The sequence below is a fragment of the Lepidochelys kempii genome, chromosome 1 (genome assembly GCF_965140285.1).
Source record: "Lepidochelys kempii isolate rLepKem1 chromosome 1, rLepKem1.hap1, whole genome shotgun sequence".
Classification (NCBI taxonomy): domain Eukaryota; kingdom Metazoa; phylum Chordata; order Testudines; family Cheloniidae; genus Lepidochelys; species Lepidochelys kempii.
The window spans coordinates 76,408,492-76,433,797 of NC_136380.1; the positions used below are offsets into that span (position 1 = coordinate 76,408,492).

The 25,306-nt window shown below is 38.1% G+C and overlaps 1 protein-coding gene across 1 annotated transcript in view; it reads right to left on the minus strand.

Moving 5' to 3' along the window:
• KLHL1 (kelch like family member 1) overlaps positions 1-25,306 on the minus strand; it is a 431,335-nt gene that overhangs the window by 15,580 nt on the left and 390,449 nt on the right. The window contains exon 8 of the mRNA XM_073346360.1: positions 20,855-21,017. Within this exon, the coding sequence (XP_073202461.1) occupies positions 20,855-21,017 (163 nt within the window). The remainder of the gene's footprint in view (positions 1-20,854; positions 21,018-25,306) is intronic.

The window sequence follows — 25,306 nt, forward strand, 5'->3', positions numbered from 1 at the left end:
AGTGTTACCCATACTGCATATATTTTTATATGAATCATTTCCCAGTCTGCTGCCTTTTCTACAGTGTCCACAGATGAACTAATAGAAATGCAGGCTATTTTAAAGTCCAAGCATTGAGCAATTTAGGATGCAAAAGTTTCCTGCTGTGAAACAATTATTCATTTGGAAGCTTTTATTGTTCTAAACACTCCGTGAATTCCAAGCTCATTAAATGTCCATTTACTGTTATGTTTCTTTGGCACTGAAGCTGATGTCCAGAACAAGGAAGCACAATTCTACCACTAATCTTTAGTGAGTCCATGGAACTTTACGATATTGCCTCATAGACACCCTTGTACGGTAACACAAGTAGGCAAGGGAATCAGGCTACATTGATATGTCATGTGAAGTGGATGTCAAATAAAGCAACAAAGCAAAAGAATAAAGTAATTCTCTTACAAGAATGCCTGCAAACTCAGTCTTAAGACACCTACCTTTTCATCTGATTTCTATTGTTCAAGATAACTGAAGTCTGGGGTCACTATAAACTGATGCTCCCTGCACGGCTAATATGTGCAATGCATTATACAATAGTTCTGCTAAGGTTTGCATGGGGGAAATTCCATTTTGAAACTGAAATGCATAATATAGATCTGTACTAATGCATTCGCTCCCAATCTTTAATTCCATCATTGTAGCAAAACTATATTATAGTGAGCAACAATAGGTCACAAAACACTTTCCACTACAGCCCTGTTTTCATATGCAAGACATAGATGTCTACCTGATATGCAGGCAAATGGGATACTAGGCTTTAAATATCAGAACCAAGATTTTCAAAGGTGGGAGTCAAAAATTAATGTGAAATCGGTGTTCCTTTAAAGTTCTACTTATAATGCTCCACTCTGGCTATGTCTAAACAGCTCAGCTAACAGTTCTATGAATGCTTGATTGTGCATGACTCTGTCCTGACATGACTCTGTCCTGACATGGAGAAGGGGGTAGAGAGAGCAAAAGAAACAACTCCCGTTCTTTTTGTGAACTCCCGTATCTGCATCTGCTAAGTTTATTTATTTATCTTGTGCTCATCTCCATGCTATCAAAGCGTCCCTGGGTCCCTGGGCACAATCACAGTCATTGTAGCTATAGAGCTAGCCTCCCAAGATATTACTGAGGAGAGGACTGAGGTTTTGGCTCTGTTCCTTCTTTGCATAATCTGGGTAGGTGAATGCATACTAAATTCTGATAAAGGGTAAAACTCTGGCCAAATAAGGGTGATAATAGTGGCCAAACAATAAGAAAAAATGCTATTTGCAAATATTTTATTAAAAACAGTTTATAAAATTCAAAAATATTCATGAATTATTTTCTCAGCTTTATAGGATGAAAATATATACAGCCATCTTCACATTATCACTAGTTTGTATTTTGGTAGCACTCAGATACTCTAGGAAAAGTTAAGGTTCCTTTGTGCTATACACAGTACAGAGTCATATTCAGTTTCTGCCCCAAAGAATTTATAATCGAAGTACATAAAACTGACAAAGTAAGTGTTATTATCCTCACTTTACAGATGGAGAACTGAGGCACAAAGTGAATTAGTCACATAGGAAGTCAGTCGTGAAATTAATATCTGATATCCTGTGTCTGAGTCCAATGCCTTAACCACAAGATGATACCATACTTGCAGCCAGTCATATATGCACAGTAGGTATATGTGTCCAAACACACACACATGCACACAGATTGGGTAGCCATTTACTATATCCTTGGATTGTGAAATATGGATTAAGGGCTTCTAATTGTAAAAAAGAGTTTCCTCTGAATACAATTTGTTAATGGATCCTTGAGAAGGTCTATTTATTCTCATTCTGTTAAGTATGCTTTAAACTGTTTTGTATTGGCTCATGCTGATTTTTATCCTTTTGGGTGAGTTTATATTTTACAAATACTTTTTGAGAGTTATTCATGCTTTGCTGTGTTTGCCTCTTCCTCTGTATTTTATTTGCAAGCATCCAATACAAAGTAAATTTTAGAAAAAAAATAGCCAGAATCAAATACTACAAATCTGTCAGCAGTCTGATTTGCAGGAAATAGAGGATAAATTATATTTAAAAGTTATTTTCATCAATAATTGCTTAAAAAAGCAAATATATCTACTAAATCTAACTGTGCAATTAAACATCTAATTATGCTCAAAATGCAACTGCACCTTAACTAGATGGCTATGCCTCTAGCTTGACTCATTTGTTTCGGTTCTCTCATTATGGGATGCTCAGCTCTTATGTGCCACCTGTTACAGTGCACGCAAGCACATCTATCTGCCTGCCTAGTTATGCCAGATATCGAGGGCACAATAGGGCACACAAATTCTGCCCTGTGCTATGTGGATGCATAATGGGAGAAAAGGGATCAGGAAGCCTCTTGAATTGCCAAATAGCAGCAGGGAGAAATTGCTTTCTATCACTGCAACTGACTGCTGCACCACCAAAGAGCAGACAGCTTTGGGTCAGGTATGGGCCAGCACACAGGCTCCAGTATGTGGCAGCTGTTAAACAATGGAAAACATTGTTCTTGTGTAAAAACCTTGTATTGAGCCAACCTGCCCTGAGCCATTTTGCCCTGCAGTGCCTGGCTGGCTGGTAATGCTTTACACAGAATAGAAATGCAGGATTTTTCACTTAATACGCATACTATTCTGCTAGAGTAAATATGTATTTAGCTGGATAAAATGTTAGAATTAAGCACTGAAATTATTATTTTATTGTCAAATCACAATCTCAAAGCTTCACTGACAAAATCAGTAATGAAACCACAGAGACAAGGAGGCAAACCAGAGAGTCCTATTATTTCAAGGGTAAGAATGACAGGGCTGAAATCCCCATATTCAGAACGGATCAGATGCAACTGGATGGGAGAGACATATTATTTTTAAGCTTCTAAACGGATAAAATAAACAAGGGAAACAGGGAAAAAAACAATACATATATAGAACTATAACTAATTAATTGACAACAGATTCAATCCTAACTCAGACAACACATTCATCATTTCCACAGAAGCTTTGCCTGAGCAGAGACAGCAGGATTAGTTCCTAAAACAGCAGACACACTTCAGTCAGTAGAAGTTACAGGTTAATGGTTTTCTTGAAGGTTCCCATAGTTATTAGTCAAGTCGCCCTGAAGAAGAATTACTTGCTTTGAAATTTCCCTTTGAAGCAGGGTCATGCTGCCAGTATTTTAACAAGGGGCTCCCACACAAGCATTTTCCGCTAGCCTGTGATATACCCGGTGTCTCAGGGGCACCTCTGTTTGCAGAAAAGAAGGGTGAGGAATGAGGAAATCTATTAATTTGTGTTCCCATTTAAACAGACAATCAATCCTCAAGGGAGGCAATACCAGTGCAAACATATTTAATTGCATTTGCTGGGGGGGGGGGGGAATCGACTTTGTTTCTTTAAGAAGTGCAGTATAGGTACCATAACACTGTTTGGTCAACTCATATCATTTGAAGCTGGGCCTGTGTGTGAAGACCTTGTAGAGGAAGAACCGGGTCCTTTGGAATCTCTCCCTGGGAAATTTTACAGAAATACTTGCCATTTTGTCCACTCCAAAGGGAAAGCATTAGCTCTTCAAAAGGATTTTTTAATAAGCTGAAGGGATAAATTGTGTCTGGCATGGATGATTTAGCAGTATCCCAGAGCATGGGTGAACTCCATCAGAGGAAGGGAAATTATCCCAACTTGCTCTTCAGTATCATGACAGAATTTTAACAAAGGGCTCCCAGGAGTTCCCCAGGATTTCTATGCAGCATATCACTGCTTTGATGTCTTCTATTCAGTGTCCGGGTAAGGTTAGAGAAGAACACTTCACTTTCAAAATTCTGTTGTTTTTAATCTCTGCTGAAATACCCATTGGGACTGATTGCTTCAATGGGTTTCAAAACTTCTTGTTTTGGTGCAATCACAAATAAAAACGAGATGCTTTTTAGTTACCTTTGATTAAATGGTGAAACAGCTACCTTCATTATTCATTAAATCATGTACCAAATGAATTCAGACTCCGTTCAGACTATAGTTGACTCCAGCTATTAATGTTTGTCATGCCTTGCATCAGTATGGCCAGAATTTTCACAAAGTGCTCAGCACCCATAATCAGGGCCAGATTTTCAAAGATTTCGGCTCCCATTTAGGTACCGAAATAAGCAGCCATATGAGAGCTTGGCATGATGGGTATATATCACTTAAAAACTAAGTGTTTAAATAGGTGTCAGATGTACTGGAAATCTGGCCCCAGTGATGAGTTCTGAGTAACTGAAAGCTTGATTCTTAACCTCTTTTGAAAATCTGTTCCTAAGGGCTTATCCAGAAGTTAATAAGAGTTGGTGTTCAGCACTTTGCAGGAATGAGAAGGGTTACCATATCTGAACACTCAAAAATGAGGACACTCCACCCGGGGTATTTGCACCATTATCTACCAACTCGCGTTTTATTTATGTGTTATTATACACATATTATACACATGCTGTGCGCTACATGTCATCTATATTGAGTATATATAAGCCTCAAAAGTGAAGTTAAATTATTTAAAGTTTACTGTACTTCTTTATACGTAGTGAGTTCTTTCCTTTCACCAGTTCTTCAGTTTTCTTTCTCTTCATGTGCCCATACATACTTTTCTGTAGATCGCATTTTTCTCAGCAGTGGTTGATTGCTCTTTAAGAAGGCATGAAATTCTTTACAAGAAGTTTGTCTGAAGTTGTACTGTACAAGTAGAATTCCTTTCAGTGACTCAACATTCAAGTTGTTCCTTTCCTTTGTCCACTGGCTTTGCATCAGTGAAAAAATTCGCTCTACATTTGCATCGAAAAGGAATAGCAAAGAAGAACTGTGCAATATTTAACGTTTCTGAATGACACTCAAGGTTTTTGGATTTCTCAAAATATTTGGTCCACTTCTGGTGTGCTAGCAAATAATTACTGACCTCTTCATCACAGTTGCAACTTTCCGTAAACTTCTTCAAGTTGCTGACCTGATCAAAACACTTCACGTCATCAGTTTGCACTCCCTTATGGATCAGGTACTTGATACATGGTTCCACTTCACTCCAATTCGGTGTCTCACTCAGGTAATCCACCTGAAACAAGAGAAGTCTTCTGGGGGTCTAAGCCACTTCTCCAAATATTCTAAGCATCTGCTATACATATTATCTACTTCAGTACAGAATTTGTCACACTCGTCATCAATTCCTTCCATGTGCTTTTGTGCCAGTAGTCCCTTAACTCTCACGGACATAAAGTTGTGAGTCTTGCATTCAAGAAGGATAGTGTGAACCGAGTTCAAACTTTTCAGCACTTCCATGACAGAATTGCTTTCCCTTTTGATTTCTTGAATGTAAGTTTGGAATACACTCATGAGTGAATACATGTGCCAGAGGTAAATCTCACTTAATTCATACTCAAAAAATGTCTTAAGCACTGTGGGAGGTTTGTCCTGTGACAGAAAGAATGACTTCAAGGCAGGAAACATCTGTATCAGCCTTGTTATGCCTGAAAATAATGACAGCCATCGTGTCTTGCTATGAGAAAGCAGCTTTCTGTACTCAAGATCAACAAACTCACAGTACTCCTTCAGCTGCTCAGTTCAGACAGTGTAGATGTGAAAGTACTGGTAAATTTTAAAAATAATGTTCTCAATGTCAATGTTCATTCTTTCTGCTGCACGGTGAACACAGTTATTCAAAATGTGTGCTGGGGAACCCACACCAATTAATGTTCTCTTCTGCAACAACTTCTTTAAGTTTGCAAACACATTCTTTCCATCTTCATCACGCCAGAGTCCTCCAAACATTGTATTGCAGTTGTCACCTGTAAATGCAATACACTTCTTGAACAAATCATTTTTTTCAAGCATTTCTTTTATGTAATAAGCATTCGTGTCGGCAGTTTCATTAGGTGTGTTCTGGACCTCAATCCATTTTGACTGCAAACCGCCATTCTTCCAGTCGAAATACTGAATAATTACAGGGAATATTTTCACTGGACTGTGATTGCTTCCATCTGTAGCAACTCCACAGTAAGCTATGTCATTTTCTTCAAATGTTTTCAGAACAACATCAAAAGAATGTGGTGCAAGCACAGAGATAACATTTGCTTCTGTCTTGGTTCTAGCACTTGAAAATTTCCGTGCTACTTCAGAATCAGGGGAATGTCTTCTTCAACAAGACAGATGTGCAATCCATTGACTTAAAGCTATTATGATGCTTAACAGTGTAAAATGCAAAAGAAACCCTCTACTGCAGTCACAGCATCCTCTGATTTGCTGCATGGTTTTACAAAATAATCTGTCAATTTTGTTGATCAGTCTCTCCTCGAACTGCTTTTTTTCTGCTTGTCTGAGTCCACATGAGTTCATAAATCATTAGCGCCTTTATTTTTCACAGAGATGTGTACCAGGTCTACATACCAAGCACTCAGCTTCCCATTCTTCTCTACCACTTCTAAAACACGGGAATTTCGTCTTTAGTTCTGCAGTAAATTTTTCACTTTCGTTTTGGCATTGTGTTTGGGAGTAGTAAAAGAAAATCTCAAATAAAGAACTCTTGAGGAAACACTACTGTGCACGGTACGAACTCAGAAAAGCCACTGAAATTGTCGGCGTTGCACTATCACCACTATGGAAAAATGATCATACCTGTCTGGAACCACAGGGCTAGGCACCAACTTTCCCTGGTGCCGGTGGGTGCTCGCCCCCCCCGCCTCTGGCCCCGCCCCAACTCCACCCCTTCCCCACCCCCATTCCAACCCCTTCCTCCAAGTCCCTGCCCCAACTCTGCCCCCTCTCTGTCCCATTGGATCCCTTCCCCAAATCCCTGCACTGGCCCTGCCTCCTCCCCTGAGTGCACTGCATTCCCCCTCCTCCCCCTCCCTGCCAGCCATGCAAAACAACTGTTTCGCGGCACAAGCACTGGGAGCTAGGGGGGAAAAGCGGGCACTCTCTCGAGTGATCAACATTCACTCTCTTTCTTGAATGATCAACTCTTCTTTGGGGAAAAATAATAAAGCCCAAAATCCTGAACGTTTTTAGATATTTAAAAATTCCTCCCGAACAGCGATTTAATAACCAAAAAGCCGGACATGTCCGGGAAAATACAGATGTATGGTAACCTTAACCTTATAGGTCTTCTACTTATACTGGTTAAAACAAATAAAATAATAAAATTCAATAAATTATTTGACCTATAGAGTAAGACGATAATCATGATGAGGCTCATGAGAAGAGCTCTATAGCAATAATAAATAATATATATATATATATATATATATATATATATATATATATATATATATATATATATATATATATATATATATATATATATATAATATCCAGCAGGATAAATTATCTCCACCACTGGATTCCCCAGTTCATCCCATCTTTGATGTGCTTGATTTTCGGACTGTAAGATCTTAGGAGCAGGGCTATCTATTATGCCCATTGAATAGCTTGGAGTATAATATTTGAGCTAAACAGCTGATCAGAAATAATAGCAATAGTCATATAAAATAACTGTAGTAATAAAAGTAACCACAATAGATCATAATAACACTATGCTGCTTACAGCAAGTAGTCTGTAAACAACTGGAAAATCATTTATTTTAACATGAGGTGATATATCGTTAGTTACAAAGAGCATACAAACAAATGACCTATCAATGTCCAGCATCTTTTACTTACTCTCAAGGACAAACATTAAAAAGGAATAAAAATGTCACAAACCATACTTTTCTGCAGGTATTCTCTTTGGGCTTGATTCTCTGCCCATTGATTCTTTTTCTTCCCCTGAGGGAAACAGTTGCCCTTGACTTCAATGGAGCAGTATCAGACTCTGAGATACATATTTTTTTCTTTGACAGCAGTAATCTTTGTCTTGGGACCATTTTACCTTGACCTCCTATTTATATGGAAGTTAATCCTTCATTGTGCAAAACTAATCAGTCACAGTCTCTCTGTATTTAAAAAGGAGCCTGTGGAAAGCTTTAGAATTTCTCCCTTCTCTGAATTTCTGCAAAGTTTGGTTAATTTCCCATTTACATCCAAATCATTATTTTGTTTCCCAGTATAAATGCAAAAGATTTAGCATGGCTTCAAATTTACCATTTGCACATTGTATTTTTATTATTATGGACTTTATTAGTGCTTTTTGGAGCTTATCTGCATTAGGATAGAATATCCTTTGATTTTAATTCAATTTTAAAATTAGAAAAACATGATCCATGTGCAAATAAAACTGGGGTATGGGTGTTTCTCCTGTTCCCTCATGACTCTTGATGGCCTCTGATTATTTACAGGATTGCAAACTTTTCATTTTGGACCATGTATGTAACTTTTTATGTTTGAGGAATGTATGTGTTTACAAAGTGGATCACATGGTATGTGTTTCCTTTCAAAAATCTTTATTCATTTTAAAGGCTGGGAAAAATCTCAGTGAGATTGCTTACTGAACTCATTTACTGGGGTATCATATTAGTAAGAGCCAGGGAAATGGTCATTCCTTTTTCAAGCACTGACTGGTAGGGGACACAAAGAAGAAACAAAGGAATCAATCCTGAACTGTTTGATATATGTCAATTACAGTAGAAATGTTTGCTCAATAAGGACTGCCTCAATGATTTATGCTCCAAGCTATACCAGTATTGTGACCAGAGATGAACTTAAATGATAACCCATCTCAACCCCTCCCAAACTTTGGAACATCCAAACTTCATTTAGTCCTATCTTTAAATGTTGAGGAAGACAGGGAATCCTAAAATCCCTCTCAATATAAAAATGGATAGAAGCTACAAAGTAGACTCTAAAATTGAAAAGTGTTAAGGAAAGTCATGGTTGGTTAGTTTGGAAGTATTTACTTCAATTACATTGTTGCAAAGCTCCAATAACTAATCAAAGAGAACCATTTTAAAATTTAGTTTGAGAAGAAAACTTCAAAATATTAGATTTCCTTTGATCTGAGGGAATATGGCTTGTAAAAACAGTTTAACAAATGAAGTAGAGGCATGATTAATGGGGTTTCACCTCTCAAAATGGTTTAAACAGATATATCAAAGGCTAGAACCTGGCTCATGTTAAGACCCCTTTGTGCCACTTCAGTGTACCTAAAAGAGAAGCTGAGAATTACTCTGGCATATGGGACATGACATAGGTATGAGGGGACCTGTCAAAGTAATTTACAGCAACCCCAAGCCTACTGTAAGTTATGGCTGAGGCTAAACCAGTACTCACGTGGCCCTAGGATTGGAGTGAGGAGTAGGAAGCAACTATCCACCTTTGTCACATCCTCAGGCATGCCAAGAGATACTCTGGTGCAGCTAAGAAAGGAGCACCAACTTTCTGATGGTTGGGCTATAGGACCAAGACAGTTTATTAATGGATATCCCAGTGTGCAACATTTGGGGTAATATTTCCTTCGTTTAGTAATGCAGTATTAGAATCAAGCGGATTAAATATACAAGAAGCTGGACAAAGAAGGAAAAAAAACATTTTTTTTCTGAAAAGAATTGTCCTGGCATCTAAGAAATATTTATTGATATTTTGCAAGCAATTCAGAGAGTGATTTCCCGTGGATAGAAGGTTGGCACAGCTCATATGACTTGGGCCAAGGTTTAGTTCCTTTTGGTAGAAATAATTTCCTCTTGACAAGGAGTCCTGTTCAAAGCTCCATTGTTAAATGGGGAGAATACACACCTACCCTAGGATCAGTTAATGTATGAGGACTCCATTAACTGGAAAAGTCCACTTCAATATCAGGTCAAGAGCTGACAGACACAATGCCCTTTACCATCTCTATAAACAAATAATTTCCTATAGTGTTAGAGTAAGAACATTTATTTACCCCCTTACTTGTAAACAAACATACCTGGTGAGTCTGTCTTATTTCTCAAAAGATCGTTATCGAACTCACAAAATGGTTTTGTGCTAGGCAGTGCTGTTATTTTAGTGATATTTATCTCTTCTGTCATATCAATCATTTTAGATGATAGCACTGTTCCTACTCATTCTGGCTCAAGATTCATTGATTGTACGATTTTCTGTCTAAAACATTTTAAAATACATGTGTCTCCCTGAAAACTCTACAGCTAAGAAAGAAAATGTTCAAGGAACATACCCTCTTCTCTGCAGCAAGGGGCTGATCAATTGTCCTTTTGAGGAGTGAGAGTTTAATCAAAAGCTAGAATTAATAAATACTCCATTTATAAAACATCAATGGTTTTGATCCTGTCATGAAAAGAAATGGAAATATCTGGGATATAGCAGAGTAATAATGGAGACTAAAATAATGTGTTACCAATGAATCAGAATTTGTTTGATAAGAGTTTTCATTCTGACTAGTCATGAGCTAATTCTGCAATCCTTCCTTAAGCTTTACTGAGACAAAAACGTTCATTGAGACCAGTAGGTTTTTTGCTTGAGAAAAGATAACTATTGTAGTAGTTGTTCCAGTGTCTCTCATTATGGCCCCAACATTAACCTGTCTGCCTCTGTTTCCCCATGTTGTGAGAATTAGTCAATATGCATAAAGCTCTTGAAAATGAAGCCACTCTAACACTGCCTTTCTCCTCTTTCTAGTTTGGCAGGTAATCTGAGCCCCCCTACTGTAAATTGATTTGTGAAAGCAGGCAATTTTTTGATACAGGAAAGCATCATAGTACTTCAGCAGCAGGGAAAATATTTATAACATTCAGTAAAATATTCTTCATTTGTATGTCCTGAGAAATACAGTAGGCAGAAAGTGTACAACACAATACTCTCTCTCTCTCTCTCTCTCTCTCTCGCTCTCTCATGTGCCTGTGCATGAATTGGCCAGCCTGTGTGGCAGGGTTTCTCTAGGTGCACATGGATTAAAGAAAAGAAAAATCAAAGAAACTGGTTTTTGAATATAAGTGTAATCATTTCAAGACCAAACGAATAAGAAACAAAACTAACACACACACACACACACACACACACACACACTTATTCTGATAAAAATATAATTGCTGCAGACACATTTTCTGATTTTCCCAGTTCTAGTGAAATCTGGAGGTATTATTTTTCCTTTAAAATCATAATTACAGCATATTTATTTTAATGGTTTACTTGGTAAAATAATGCAGCTTTGAGCAAGTTTCTCAATGTTTACTGACATATAAAAATTAGCAGCGCTTTGCATTTATATGGATGACTTGGAAAATGCCGTGTGTGATCATTTAGTCTGTGACCTTCACAGGGAATGAATCCATCTCAATTTACTCAATAATGAAAAACTTAACACAAGTTGATCTAGCAGTTCAAAAGATATTTGACATCACCCCAAATATAGAAAGTGTTGGGAAATTTATGAAGATCCCAAACTAGAGAAACAGAAATATAAAACAGTAGCCAAGATGGTAGGGCACATCCATTCACAGAACATGGTAGCTATTTCAGGCCTGCTGTAGGAGCTAGATGTAAATGAGACAAGTATTATATATCTATATTACTACTTCAGATTATAACTGTGAAAGTGAATCTGTAGATATTTCGATCAAAGTTCACAAAGATATAGTGATTAAGGAATAGAATTGGAAATCAGGAAATCTGCATCCAAATTCCTAGCTTTGTTGCAGACCTCATCTGTAACTTTTAAAGGGTCAGTCACCAAAGGCTGGGATTTCCAAGATCCCTCACCTTCCATTTAGGCACCATATTACATAAGTAGGTTTTCAAGAGTTCAGCAAATTAGAGTCAAGCGCTTGAAAATTTGGCCAAAAATGTTACAATAGGAGTTGCTGGATCTTGTACTCTTTTGAACATTTGGCCCCAGTTGTAGGTGCTGAGAATCTGAAATACTAGCCCTTAATCTGTATGACCCTTTACTTTCCCATAAGTAAAATGGTTCTATTTCCTTTCACCCACCCTTTGCCTGTTCTCGTTATTTAATATGTTAGCTCTTTGGAGCAGGGATTGTCTTTGGCTTTGTGTTTTACAGTGCCTAGCACAATGCAGCCTGAATCTCAGTTGGGGTCTTTGTACGCTAATGCAATAAAATTAATATATCAAGTAGACTATTTAACTCTCTGTAACTGATTGCTGTTGATCGCTGAAGACCTTTATTATTTAGAAGTAACTGTGGTAGTCCTAATGTATAGTCTCTTCTAAAGAAACATACGGATGTGTTCAAGAGCATACTCCTTCCCACTCCCGTCTGTAAGCAGCATATCTTTTTTTGGCCTGACCAACAAACAGCACACCCCTTACTTGATGAGGCTGGGGGAGGCATTTCCCAGACATGGGCTCTCCCACACCTTTCCTTCTGGGAACAGTACATTCTCCCTACAATCTGACCAAATGTCCACCCCCCACCACTGAGATGGGGGGAGGGTACTTAAAACAACCGAGGGAGGCTATTTATTATATGCTTGGCTTGGTGTGTCATGTAAAGAGTGTCACACACTTTCAATGTCTTGTTTAAATTACTAGATATCTGTATTTTGTCCAGTGAGTGACAAACCTCAGAGCTTTGATTCAAAGCTTTGTCCAGTGAATGACAAAGCTCAGAGCTTTGATTTAGTGATAGGGCCAGAAAAAAGTTTGAATGTTGTGAAATTTATCAATTTTTTTTTACTCATTTCAGGTATAATCTTCCCTCTTCCTTCTTTGTGTCCTCACCTTTTTTCTTCTCAGCTCATTCCTATTTCTCCTACCTCTTGGGAAGTACAGTCCACTCTGTAGTTAGTCCACCGTGAACTTAATCTAGTGACTGTTCCCCCATATTGTTTTTTTTCTCCCCCAGCAGACCCCATGTCTTTGCTGATATCATGACAAAGGTGTTGGTAGGTAATCTGCTAAATAATTTGTGTTCTTTATATCCTATGTACACTTGGAACCAGAGCTGGAGAACCAGCAATATAAGAATCTAAAGGGACTTCATTATCCATTTTAGCATGTACCTAAAAGAGAACTGAGGAAAAACTCTTTCCATTAATGGTAGGAGCTGAATGGTGGAGTGGTGCAGCAGAGGTAGAGTAGTGTCAACTGTGTGTAGAATATCTGTGTATAGAATAAACAGAAGAATATAGAAGAAACAGCTTGCTCATGCAAGGTGGTATGGTGAGGGATGAGGAGAACTGCTTGATGGCACCCAATTTGCAAGTACTTTGAAAAAGGACACCACTGACTGTTGAAATATATATACACTGCAAAACATGAGCTAGCCAGCTGGGGGCCTGACTGTGTCACTCCTGCCCACCTGAAGACAGACCATGCTCCCTTGGGATTGCGGTGTACCAATGAGTGTGGTAGATAGACACCCCTTTGAGCTATCTCAAAATCTAGATAGGAAGTCTCCTCTGTTTATGCATAAGTGTGCTAGGAGAGGAGAGAAGATGCCCCTTTACCTCCTCTCCCCATTCTAATACATCTTTAAGTAATTTTAGGATTTTTTACATCACTTTAAAATTCCCATGTATTTATCTGACTTTCATCCCCTCTTAAATGCAGGGCTTGAATGGTCTTTAGCTGGCTAGATGTAACACACCAAGTTAAATCCTACTTAGGAACTGATCATTTTTGAGATTCTAAAAAACAAATAAAGAAACCCCCCAATGCACATTGTACTATACATCCACTGAGCTCTATGGGAGCTCTATGTAGGAAATGTGGATTTGTGTGCAAAAGCAGAAGAGATCAAGCTAGAGACCTGAATTAGTAATGAGTCCTAATTATTCTGCTAAGAGTAAATGACACAGATTCTTTATTATGTGATGCATGAGAGGCAGAAAAATAGAACTCCTGGAGAAGGCTGTAATCAACCATACAATCAGCAAAGGTAGGTGGAGATATGAATGTGATATGTTGATAATTTTCTTGGGCCAAATATTGAATCACCATTAAGGAGTTGGCGGTATTATTAACCTCATGACTTTGTGACGTCAATTAGCAATGAATGTGTCATAACATAAAATGACTAACCCCAAACAAAATTAGGTCACCATGAAATTAATCATTAGCAAAACTACAGCCCAAACAATGAATGTGATTGCATTATATTACTTGGAAAATGGTTGTCTACAAAAGTTTGAGGATGTTAATTAGGAAATGCATGAGTAGAAATACTAAAGATTCAGAAATGTACTAGCTGCACAATGAGATTTATTCCATTAAAGCTATTTCCAGTTACAGTGATTCAACATTGGTCTAAATATCGTGGGTGAGATCCTGGCCCCATTGAAATAAATGGAAATTTTGCCAATGACATTAATGGGGCCAGGATTTCACTGGTGAAATCTAGGGCCAGATGCTCTTCTACAGATCAGCTCACAGAGGGAAGCAAAAGCTTTTTGGAAACTGGGTGGGAGATCTGCAAGATGCGGAAACAGGGGCTGTAGTACACAGTCTCACCCTCCCTTGAGCATGAAGAAACCAGTCCTCAGTCAGGGCAATTGTGGCTTTGCAGGTTACAAGGCAGCACAGGAATTGAAGAGGGTAGAGTTAGGGAGCAGTGATTCTCCTGGGTTTGCATCACTAATGTAGAGAATTTCCAGGAGGAAATCTATATGGAAATTAATACTGCTGCAAATACGACCATCTAAGGGACACATTCTGCCATGGAAGATGCAGAAAGCTGTATGCATAGGACTGCCCTTCATGAAAGGTGTCCAGGTAATCTCTAGGAATTCAAGAAAGCTCTGAGGAATTTCTGGGCCACACTATCCCCTCTCCTCTCCCCACCCCATATAACTTCAGGAACCCACCCTCAAAGAAGGCAGAATCAGAAGGGAATTCTATGAGGAAATCTTTACAGAATTCCCAGCTCACTTTTCCCCAATGCACCAGTTATGTTTTGTTTTGTTTTAAGAAGGAGCAATTGGCCTCTCTAGTAAATAGCTCTCCCTTCCAAATCAATAAAGGATTCTGCAGCTTTACACAGATGAATCCTGTATTCCCACACCAATTCAAAAGATTTATATGGAATATCCTATTACTTGTTTGCAAGGAACATTAGGCCAAGTGGTATCATTCTATAGGAATAACTTTTATTTTACAGATAATAGTTTATAAATTAATGGAAAGACTCCAAAACAAAAAGTAAAGCTGCAGTCAGCAAAAGGTGTTTTCGTCAAGGGATAAGAAAATAAAGAAAATAAACAAGAAAGGAAAATAAACAAATCTGTAATATTTGGAGTGTCCACACTCCAATCCATAAGCAGAAAAGTTAACAGAAAACTCCACAGTCAGGGTTTCAGGCCATTCCTTTAATTCTGCGTACAGCACAATACTTTCCCAAAGTCATTCTCTCTTCTTTGACTCTCAGGCAGCCACTTACACCCCTTCACCTGACCACCTGTGCAAGGGACTTGCGGAGGAGAAGCTTACTTCAAGTTAACCCTTTGTCCCCAGGATCCAAGAGAGCACTTCTGCACCTTATCACACACTTATTATAGGTGGCACGGTTAGTGATATCTATTGTTATGGTTGTTCAATACTTTCCATTAGTTCCTTTTCACCATTTTCAGTTGCTTATAACTTTCCAAACTTAAACCATTAGAGCTGAAATTCCCCCTACTCCCCTCATCACACTCACACATAAAAAATAGCTGAAAATTTGCACCAAGAAAATAATCAAATTTGTGAAAACCTAGTACTAAATGAATCAAACTAATGTCAATCTCATAGAACTGAATAAACCTAGCCAAATATACACAAAACCCCAACTGATTTAAATCAATAACTAAACCCTTGCTCACAAAACAGTGATTTGTTAGAGTACGCAAAAATACATTTGCAAAATAAGAGTGGAGTAGACAGATAATGGAGAAATGATTTTTTTGTAATGCATCATTATGTTCTACTTTTATGATTCTTTCAGCAAAATTAATGGGATGTAGAATCTACACTGAATTCAATGTACTGCAACCAAACATCAGAGAAAAGAATTGCTCACAGCCAGTCTGATCATGAGTGTTCTTATGATTTAGGCAAATACAAACTCACAGATTTATGTTGGACAGCATCTTTAGGTGAAAAACATGAGTGGGAAATAATAAATTCAAATATAAAAAGATTAGGCTAATCACAGCAGTCAAAGGCTCAAACTGGGATGTGAAAGGGACAAAGGTGGATGCCAAATGATAATGCTTTTGGGACTAATTTATGATATCTATTATGAGGAAGTGGAAGGATGTGGCATTGGATTGGGACTCAGGAAATCTGGGTTCAATTCCATGCTTCTGTCACAGGCTTCTTGTGTGACTTTAGGCAAGTCATTTTGTCTTTGTGCCACAGTTTCCCATCCCATGTATAAAATGAGGCTAGTAACAATGCATCCATGTAGTCTATTTTGGTTGCACATTCCTTGGGGCTATTACGTGTGTATTGTGCAGTGCCAAGCATATAAGCTTCTGATCTTAGTCTGGGTCTTCAGGCACTACTTCAATACAAATAATAATAATGGATTGCTGCTTCTCTGTCAGGAGAACAGGGTAAAAAACAGTTGACATCAATAGGGAATATTATTCACCTACAACGCTCTTGATGGCTCCTTAATTCTTCTTCAATCAAAACAAATCCTCAAAAGAAAGTCCAAACACAAAGGTCTATTTTTTTCTGATCCCCAGGGGAATGAAAGGTGATTTGAAAAGAAAGTTAAAAAGTAGTTTTACTCTTAAAAGTTAAAATGAAAAGATTCCTCATTTTTCTTTATTTATCTGTCATCAATAATAGTCTGTGATATTTGATATAAACAACACCAGCAGGTGCAACTGTAAAGTTCTCTAAAACACATCTTTGAGTATGAAGTTATCAATAAAGGGCAGAGGTTTTTCTCCTGAGTTCTGGAAGACAGTTACTGTGTGTGGGTGTTGGTTCCTGTGGTGTGCTGAAGTCATTACTGGTGACAGTCAGATTGGTAAACCTCTGTGATGTTCTACAATTGTCAATCAGCATATCCTGTTAGCAGCTGTGTATTTTCACTTATGCAGCACAATATTTATTATTGATGCCCCATTAAAGACACACATAATTAAAGGTCAAGTCTTTTTTTGAAAATGTGAAATACATAGTTGTTTAACAAGTGCAATGCAGAATGAATAGTTTCCAAAATATGGTTCAGATATCAGGAATAATTTTTAAATGGCCATTTTAAAAGCTGTAATATAACAGAAAGGTCTATTAGACTTTCATTTGCAGTTGTATCATACAATTGTTTGGAAATACATAAATCTCTTTGACATACATAGTCTCTAATAATAAAATCTTTCAGTGGAAAATGTATTGTCTTAATCTTTTTACTTTTATTGTCCCCATCAGCATAATATTTGTTCTGTTATGAAATGTGTATGTTCAGTGTTCTTGGATCATCTGTATTTCAAATAATATAGACTTCTTTAACAGCAAATTAATAAATAGCTAATGTGGACGGGAAGGCAAATACATAGTAACTCACTGAAAAGTACAGAGAAAGGCAACAAAAATGATCCATTCAAGCATAGATCAGAAAGACTGGAACTGTTCAGTTAGAAAAGGGATGACTAAATGGGGATTTGATGGAGATCTATACAATCATGAATGACATGGAGAAAGTGAATTGGGAAGTGTTATTTAGACCTTCACATAACACAAGAACTAGGGGTCACCCAATGAAATTAATAAGCAGGTTTAAAAACAAAATAAATCGAAGGAAGTACTTCTTCACACAATACACAGTCTATCTGTGGAACTTGTTGCCATGTGATGTTGTAAAGGCCAAAAGTATAATTGAGTTAAAAAAAGAATTAGATACATTTATGGAGAATAGGTCCATCAATGGGTATTAACCAAAATGGTCAGGAACACAATCACATGCTCCAGGTATCCCTAAACCTCCAACTGCCAGAGGCTGAGAATGGACAGCAGGGGATGGATCACTCAAAATCGCCAAGTTCTGGTCATTCCCTCTGGAGCACCTGGCATTGGCCACTGTCAGAAGACAGGATCCTGAGCTAGATGGGTCTGACCCAGTATGGCCATTTTTATGTTATTTGATGTCAATCAGGATATTGGTGTGTTCATATGCATGCTATTTTCACAGTCTTGAGAAAACTTGCCAAATGGAGAAATTGGATGTGATTCTCTCGTGTTGCCAGGCAATTCTCTCATGTTTCTGGAGAAGGTTTCAGAGGATTGAAATAATCTAAAATGGTTCCACGAGCCTCTCATAGTTAATACTCACGCCACAATAGCAACTTTCTGCTTCCTCCCTGATGATTGGGCAAAACCCATAGATGGCATTTTTACCCAGGTATTTCTCCAGTAACACTATAAGTAGGGCCCTACCAAATTCATGGTTCATTTTGGTCAATTTCATGGTCATTGGATTTTAAAAATCATAAATTTCATTATTTCAGCTCTTTAAATTTGAAATTTCATGGTGTTGTCATTGTAGGTGTCCTGACCGAAAAAGGAGTTGTGACCAGGGGGTGGGTCTTGGGGGGGAGGGATGGTACTGCTATCCTTACTTCTGCACTGCTGCCTGCCCTCAGTCAGCAGCCGCCAGACTCCGGAATCCAGCTCTTAAGGCAGCAGTGCAAAAATAAGGGTGGCAATACCGTGACCCTCCTAAAATAACCGTGTGACTCCCCTGCACTCGTTTTTGGGTCAGGACCCTCAATTTGAGAAATGCTGGTTTCTTCTGTGAAATCTGTATAGTATCGGGTAAAAGCACACAAAAGACCAGCTTTCACAGGGAGCCGGGGGAGATCAGATTTCACAGTCCGTGATGAGTTTTTCAGGGCTGTGAATTTAGCAGGACCCTAACTATAAGGAGAAAGAGATTAATAGATTCATAGATATTAAGGTCAGAAGGGACCTTTATGATCATCTAGTCTGACCTCCATTATGATCATCTAGTCTGACCTCCGAGATCATCTGCCTCAAATGAAAGATGCTACTGTGTTGAGTGCAACTTCTGAAGAGTGATCAGAATCTGAACAACAGTGAGGGCTCTGATCCAGTAAAGATTCTTTTTGGAAAATTGCTCTCAGTTGGATTAATTAAGCTCAGCCAAACACAATGATCTGTCAGGCCACAGCATGAGCCAGAGAGATTTTGACTCTACACCAAGCTCTCCTTGGCTGGACTTGGAAATAAGAGCTAGTCAACTCAAGAGAGTGGAACCCTGCATTGGTAGCAGAGAAGCTTGGTAATATGCTTCACACTAAACTTCTGCAGGCAAAAGATAAACTGGGGTCTCCCTGCTGAAGCTACCAGTCAGCATAATAAAGTTCTGCTTTGTGATAGGTGTATGATTTTGTCACTCAAGTGAAGAATAGTTGCTCACTTGTTCAGACTTGTGTAGGAGGCTATGACAAGAAACTATCCACGTTAGAAGATAATGTATGCTATGTCAGAACATTAAGAATTTAGGAGGTCAGGAAGTGATCAGAGAGTCACTGATTTATTTTGGGGCGTTTGGATAATTCCCCTATACTTCTTTTATAGTAGCCTCATTTAGACAGAAATGTAAGTGGGTAGTGACTTTATTTTTAAGTGTGATTCAGGGTACCATTATATTATGATTCAAGAAGACAATCAAACGGTATTACATTAGCAGTTTGTACTATAGGTTTTAAAGGAGTTCAATTATGTTTTTAAAATTGGATTAAACTGTAGGAAGGGAAACCCCAGTTTTCAAATATAAATGGATCCTTGTTTGATAGCCAAAGCTTTGTCTCTATAATATCTGACACTACTGCTACCAACAGACTGAATTATGGCTACAATGTTCGCTAGTGTAGATGCAAAGAAATGTGCAAATTTGTTAAAAATGGCAAAATGGAGGAAAGGGTGATAATTGGGTGTGAACCTTTTAAACACTTGATGTTTTCTTACATAGTTTATTCCTAAGAGAAGGTGAGTGAGATCTATAAAATATAACCAAAGCACAAACCAATCCTGAGTTTCTTTGATGTTTCAAGTTCTTGATGTATCAGTAATTCAAAAATATTCACCAAATACTTTAGATGAACCATTTTCAGACTAAGAGATGCTTGTGAACTGTTCACGTCAACTATTCTTTATTTGTTTTATTTATGGTGCATACTGGTAGCAAATTCTGCAATTTAGTTTTTGCTTCCTGACTGGAGGATTGAAAGTTTGTAAATAGGCAAACAACTAACCATAAACAGTAAATAACATAAAGAACTATTCAACCAGCTCTTATTAGTATCCTACATTTGCTGGATCAAGAAAGAAACAAAAGCAAAGAGGGGGCAGACCCTACAGGTGGTGCTTAGAATGTGAGCACATTGAGAGACCTCCACAAATGGCAAGTTTAGTGCACACAGCGAGAGGCAGTTTTACCTTTGGTTCACTTGCTAGAGCTGCAGCTTTCAGACCATAAAGGTCATGTGGTTTAATTTTTGACTGCCATAATATGCAGAATGCATATAAAGAAATTCCAGCTACTAGGGAAATGACAGCAGTACCTGGGTAAGTTGACTCTGCTGAATAGAGCTAGCACCCACAACACATATAGATCAGATTAGTGAACTCACAATGTGTCCTGGCCAGCACTTTGAAAATGTTCCCCTGTACCTCCTGGAATTATTATATACACAGTTTGACTTCAGCTCTATGTTCTCAGATCTTTAATGTAAATCATGAACTTATTACTTAAAGAAAAATTGAGACAATATATTTTAATTTGCTATTTATCAACGTAACATACAGAGAGCTGATGTGCATATGGCAACAACCCTATGTCTATATTTACTTCCAATGATGCCCTCAAATGTAATACACCAAAACATATTTACTATTGTGCAACAGTTACTCATCCTTTAGAAAAGTGTGTTTTAAACAGAACAAGAATACCCTACTCACTTGCCATTTAATGCTGCCACTCCAACAGTGCTTCTGGCAATTGACATACTTGCCACAAATGTCCACTGCTGACTTTGTGGATCCCACCTCTCAACCGTGTTCAAATAACTCCAGCCATCATGGCCACCCACTGCATAAATAGGCCCTTCAAGTACTGTAACACCTAAAATAGAAGAGAGAGTGAGAGAAGATAAACATAGATAGATTATCTTACACTACATTCTTAAATAAATATTTACCATCACAAAGGTACCAAGTAAATATGAATATGCCCATATACTCCTGGTTGAATAAGATGCATAGCAATCATCTCCTCCCACTCATACTTTGTGTTGTTTTACATATTATCTTGCAAATGGACTGAGTCCTTAACATGTCCTCAAAATAAAATAAAAGATGCCAGCATGACTCAGCAGCAATGTCCCTAAATCTTAATGCAGATAACATAAGAACATGGACCATCCAGTATGGCATTTCCTATATTCTGAATATTTGCAATATTCTGACGGTGGTTAGCATCAAATGCTTCAGAGTCAGGTGCAAAAAACTTTACAGTAGTTAGGATAATCTGCTCCCAATAAGATTTTATCCTAATCCCTAATAGATTGCTTTAAAACACAAAGCATGGCATATTTATCCCTTCCAAACTTTTAGTTAGCATTTACTATAACAATTCTGGATATGCCACGTATTTATCTTGATAAAGATATGATCCATCTTTGAATCTTGTTAAATTCTTTGCCTCAACAACATCCTGTGACAACAAGTTCCACAATCTAATTACACATTATGTGAAAAACAAGTAGCTTTAATCTGTTTTGAAACTTTTCCCTTTTGATTTCACTGAATGTCTCCTTGCTCTAATCTTGTGAGCCAAAGAGAACAGTGGCTCCCAGTCAACCTTCTCTTTACCATTAATTTTATATACTTTTATCATGTCCCTTTTTACTCATCTCCTTTCTAAGATAAACAAGCCCAATTCTTCTGAATCACTCTTCATATATTGTCCTTCTCTGAACTTCTTCAAATTCTGTAATATTCTTGTTCGAGAAATTGTCACTAGTACTGTACATAGTATTACAGATGTTTACTGAACAGAAATTTTCACTGAGTTCTCCACAGTGATGACCAGGTCCTTTTCCTCAATTGATACAGTTAATTTAGAACCCTATAGAGTGGATGAGTAACACATATTTTCTCTCCAATATGCACTACTTTGTATTTATTATCATAGAACTTCATCTGGCATCATGTTGCCCATTCACCGCACTTTGTCAGGATATTCTGACATTTCTCCCAGTCTTCTTTGGACTTGACTAACCTAAATAATTTGTTCCATCTGTGAATTTTGATACCTCAGCGCCCACTCCATTTTCCAGAGCATCATCAACATCTACCAAATGAACTCAATAAAAAAATTCTGTAAATTTTGTACAAAAAAATTTTGTACATGTAAAAATTCTTGTTACATTTACATTTGAAACAACCCCCTCTTTGCTGAGCATGAAATGCCCTCATTCTCCCCATAATTCCTCCTCAAAACAGCTAGTCCAGTTCTGGCCCATTGCATTTTAAAATACTGAATAAAGTAAACTCTGGAGCATAGAATTTCATCCCATTGTTGAACAGTGATGAAAGTGTTCACTGCAAAAAATTACTCATTTAAACCTTTTGAAAGATATTATATTTATGTCTCTCATTAGCTCATTAGTAACCAGCTCATTAGTAACAAACAAAATCCAAGATTGATCAATTCAGACTGATTTTGATTTGTGTCCTACTGGGGTGAATGGGTGTGATACTAATTGAGCAACAGATTCTGCCAACTCTGTTCACATTGAGTAGTGATTTATTCCACAAATACTCCCATGGATATTAGTGGATCACGCTACTGTATGTATAAATAACTTGAGTTCAATAGCACTATTCATGGAGTATGTTATTAACATGAGTCAACATGAGTAAGGCTGGCAGAATTGTGTGACCAGTAAATTTACCCAATGCTTTATTTAGGGGCTAATTTTTCCATTTTAGGCTGTCAGCGGGTGAAAAGTTTCAGAGTAGCAGCCGTGTTAGTCTGTATTCGCAAAAAGAAAAGGAGTACTTGTGACACCTTAGAGACTAACAAATTTATGGGTGAAAAATAGAAACACGTAGATCTGAGGCTACGTAATATAACTTGAAACTGGAAATACAACAGCCTTCAACAAAAATGAGTCATCATAGTATTTCTAGTGTTTTTTATATTTGCCCTAACCCATAGATATTTTAGTTATGTTTTTTTTTTATTTGCATGTGGTTTTTAATCATACTGGAATACAATCAGAAAGCTGCAACAACTAGCATTTCTATAGAACAATTCAACAAGGACTATCTTCCAACTGCAGGAAAAAAAACCCCATGCATTATGATTATTTGTCTTTCTCCAAATCATCAGGACAGTATTACAAACCAAGTACTATTCTAATTTGTGAACTGAGTCAATCATATCTGATAAATAGAACATTTGTCTATCACTGATTTTTCTGTGCTCATACGAGCTATATGACATCAGGTATTACTTTTATATTACTTGCATACATGGCAATTTGAGGGACTGCATATGTTGCCTGCAAATGTGTGGGGTGAGGGTGGGGAGTTTCTTTGCTTGGGTTTTCAAATTAAGAAAGAGTCACTTAAAATAAATCTGTTTTGCATAAATAAGCAGATGGAAGAAGCAATGGAACCATCAATGCGAAAATAAATTGTAGATGTTTCTAAGAACACAGTAAGCCATCTCTTTGCTTGGATTGAAATGAAAAGAAAAAAGGGCTAAATTCTGCCCTTTAGGCCAGAAATCTGCGCATCCAGGGTAGTAGCATGTAGCCAACACCTGTCTACTACAAGAGACACCCTGCAGTCACATTGGACTGGCGAACTGTAGGGCACTCTTTTTCTGCATTTGTCAGTGAAAACAGTCTGAACCCTAATAAGTGCTGGCACAGCTTGCTACACTGTTGATAGCATATGGGAAAAATTCAGAAAAGAACAAGAATTATTGACAATCTGGAAAACCTGCTTTAAAGTGACATACTTAATATATATCCACATAGCTTACCCAAGATGTGTATCCAAGAGGCGATTTGATCATAGTCTACAAGTGTGGCAGAGACAATATCCTGGACAAACCTTATGGAATTAAGGAATGGAATTAAGGAATTAAGATAAAATTTACTGAATTAATTTAAACCTTATTGAGTTAGAATTAATGCCTTTGGGATATATTATATTAAAATGTAGTTGTGTATTTCTTATTGTGGAATTATATTTAACTCCTCTAGGAGATGAAGGATGCTAATATAATTTCTCTGGTTATCAGTCCTTTGAAGCCACACCCGCCTCCCTTGAAAGGTTCACACTGGATTCTCCAGGGACCAATAGACAAAGAAAGGACTTTTGGATAAATAGCCTGGTTTTAAACAGGCTTCGACCTTCTTCCTTGTCCAGCAAATATACAGGACCCCTGTCCACAGAGGGCCCCAAACCTTTGAGAAGGGTTGGAAGGACTGGCCTACTGTGGGTCCATAAGACTGCAGGCTTGTTCTGCGCTGAAGCTGTGATGAACCTGTAATCAAAAGAAACCCTGTGGGTGGAGTGCTGAAGGACTGCTTTGGGAGCAGAGTCCATGTTAGGATTGGGGTAATCTCTGATAAACTTAGTAGGCATGTAGGTTCTTTTATAATTTTTAGTATGTTTTCTTTCTAGTGCTTTTACCTGAGAATAAAATAGGCTTGCATCAGAAGAACTGTGTGATAATTTATAATGGTGGGCAGACACACATATATCAGTCTCTGAAGAGAAAGCAAGCCCATCTGTTTAGGTAGACTGCTGGGAATAACACAGGGAAGGCAGGGGACTGTTTGGCTTGCAAATACTCAGGCCAGGAGGGAGTGAGATGTGTGTATTCACCCAAGAAAATAACAGCCAGGGAATGAGAAGCCTGCGGGGCTGCCCTTGCTGAAGCACTCTGTATTTAAGTGAAAATACAGGTGCAGTTGCTCTGAACTGTGACAAGAAACTGTAGAAAAACCTGAGTGTCTCTGGATTAAGTTTAGAAGTGTGTGCAACAAGAGTGATGTAGTGGTGGGAGTCTGCTATAGACCACCGGACCAGGGGGATGAGGTAGATGAGGCTTTCTTCCGACAGCTCACGGAAGCTACTAGATCATATGCCCTGATTCTCATGGGTGACTTTAATTTTCCTGATATCTGCTGGGAGAGCAATACAGCAGTGCATAGACAATCCAGGAAGTTTTTGGAAAGCGTAGGGGACAATTTCCTGGCGCAAGTGCTAGAGGAGCCAACTGGGGGGGGCGCTTTTCTTGACCTGCTGCTCACAAACCGGGTAGAATTAGTGGGGGAAGCAAAAGTGGATGGGAATCTGGGAGGCAGTGACCATGAGTTGGTTGAGTTC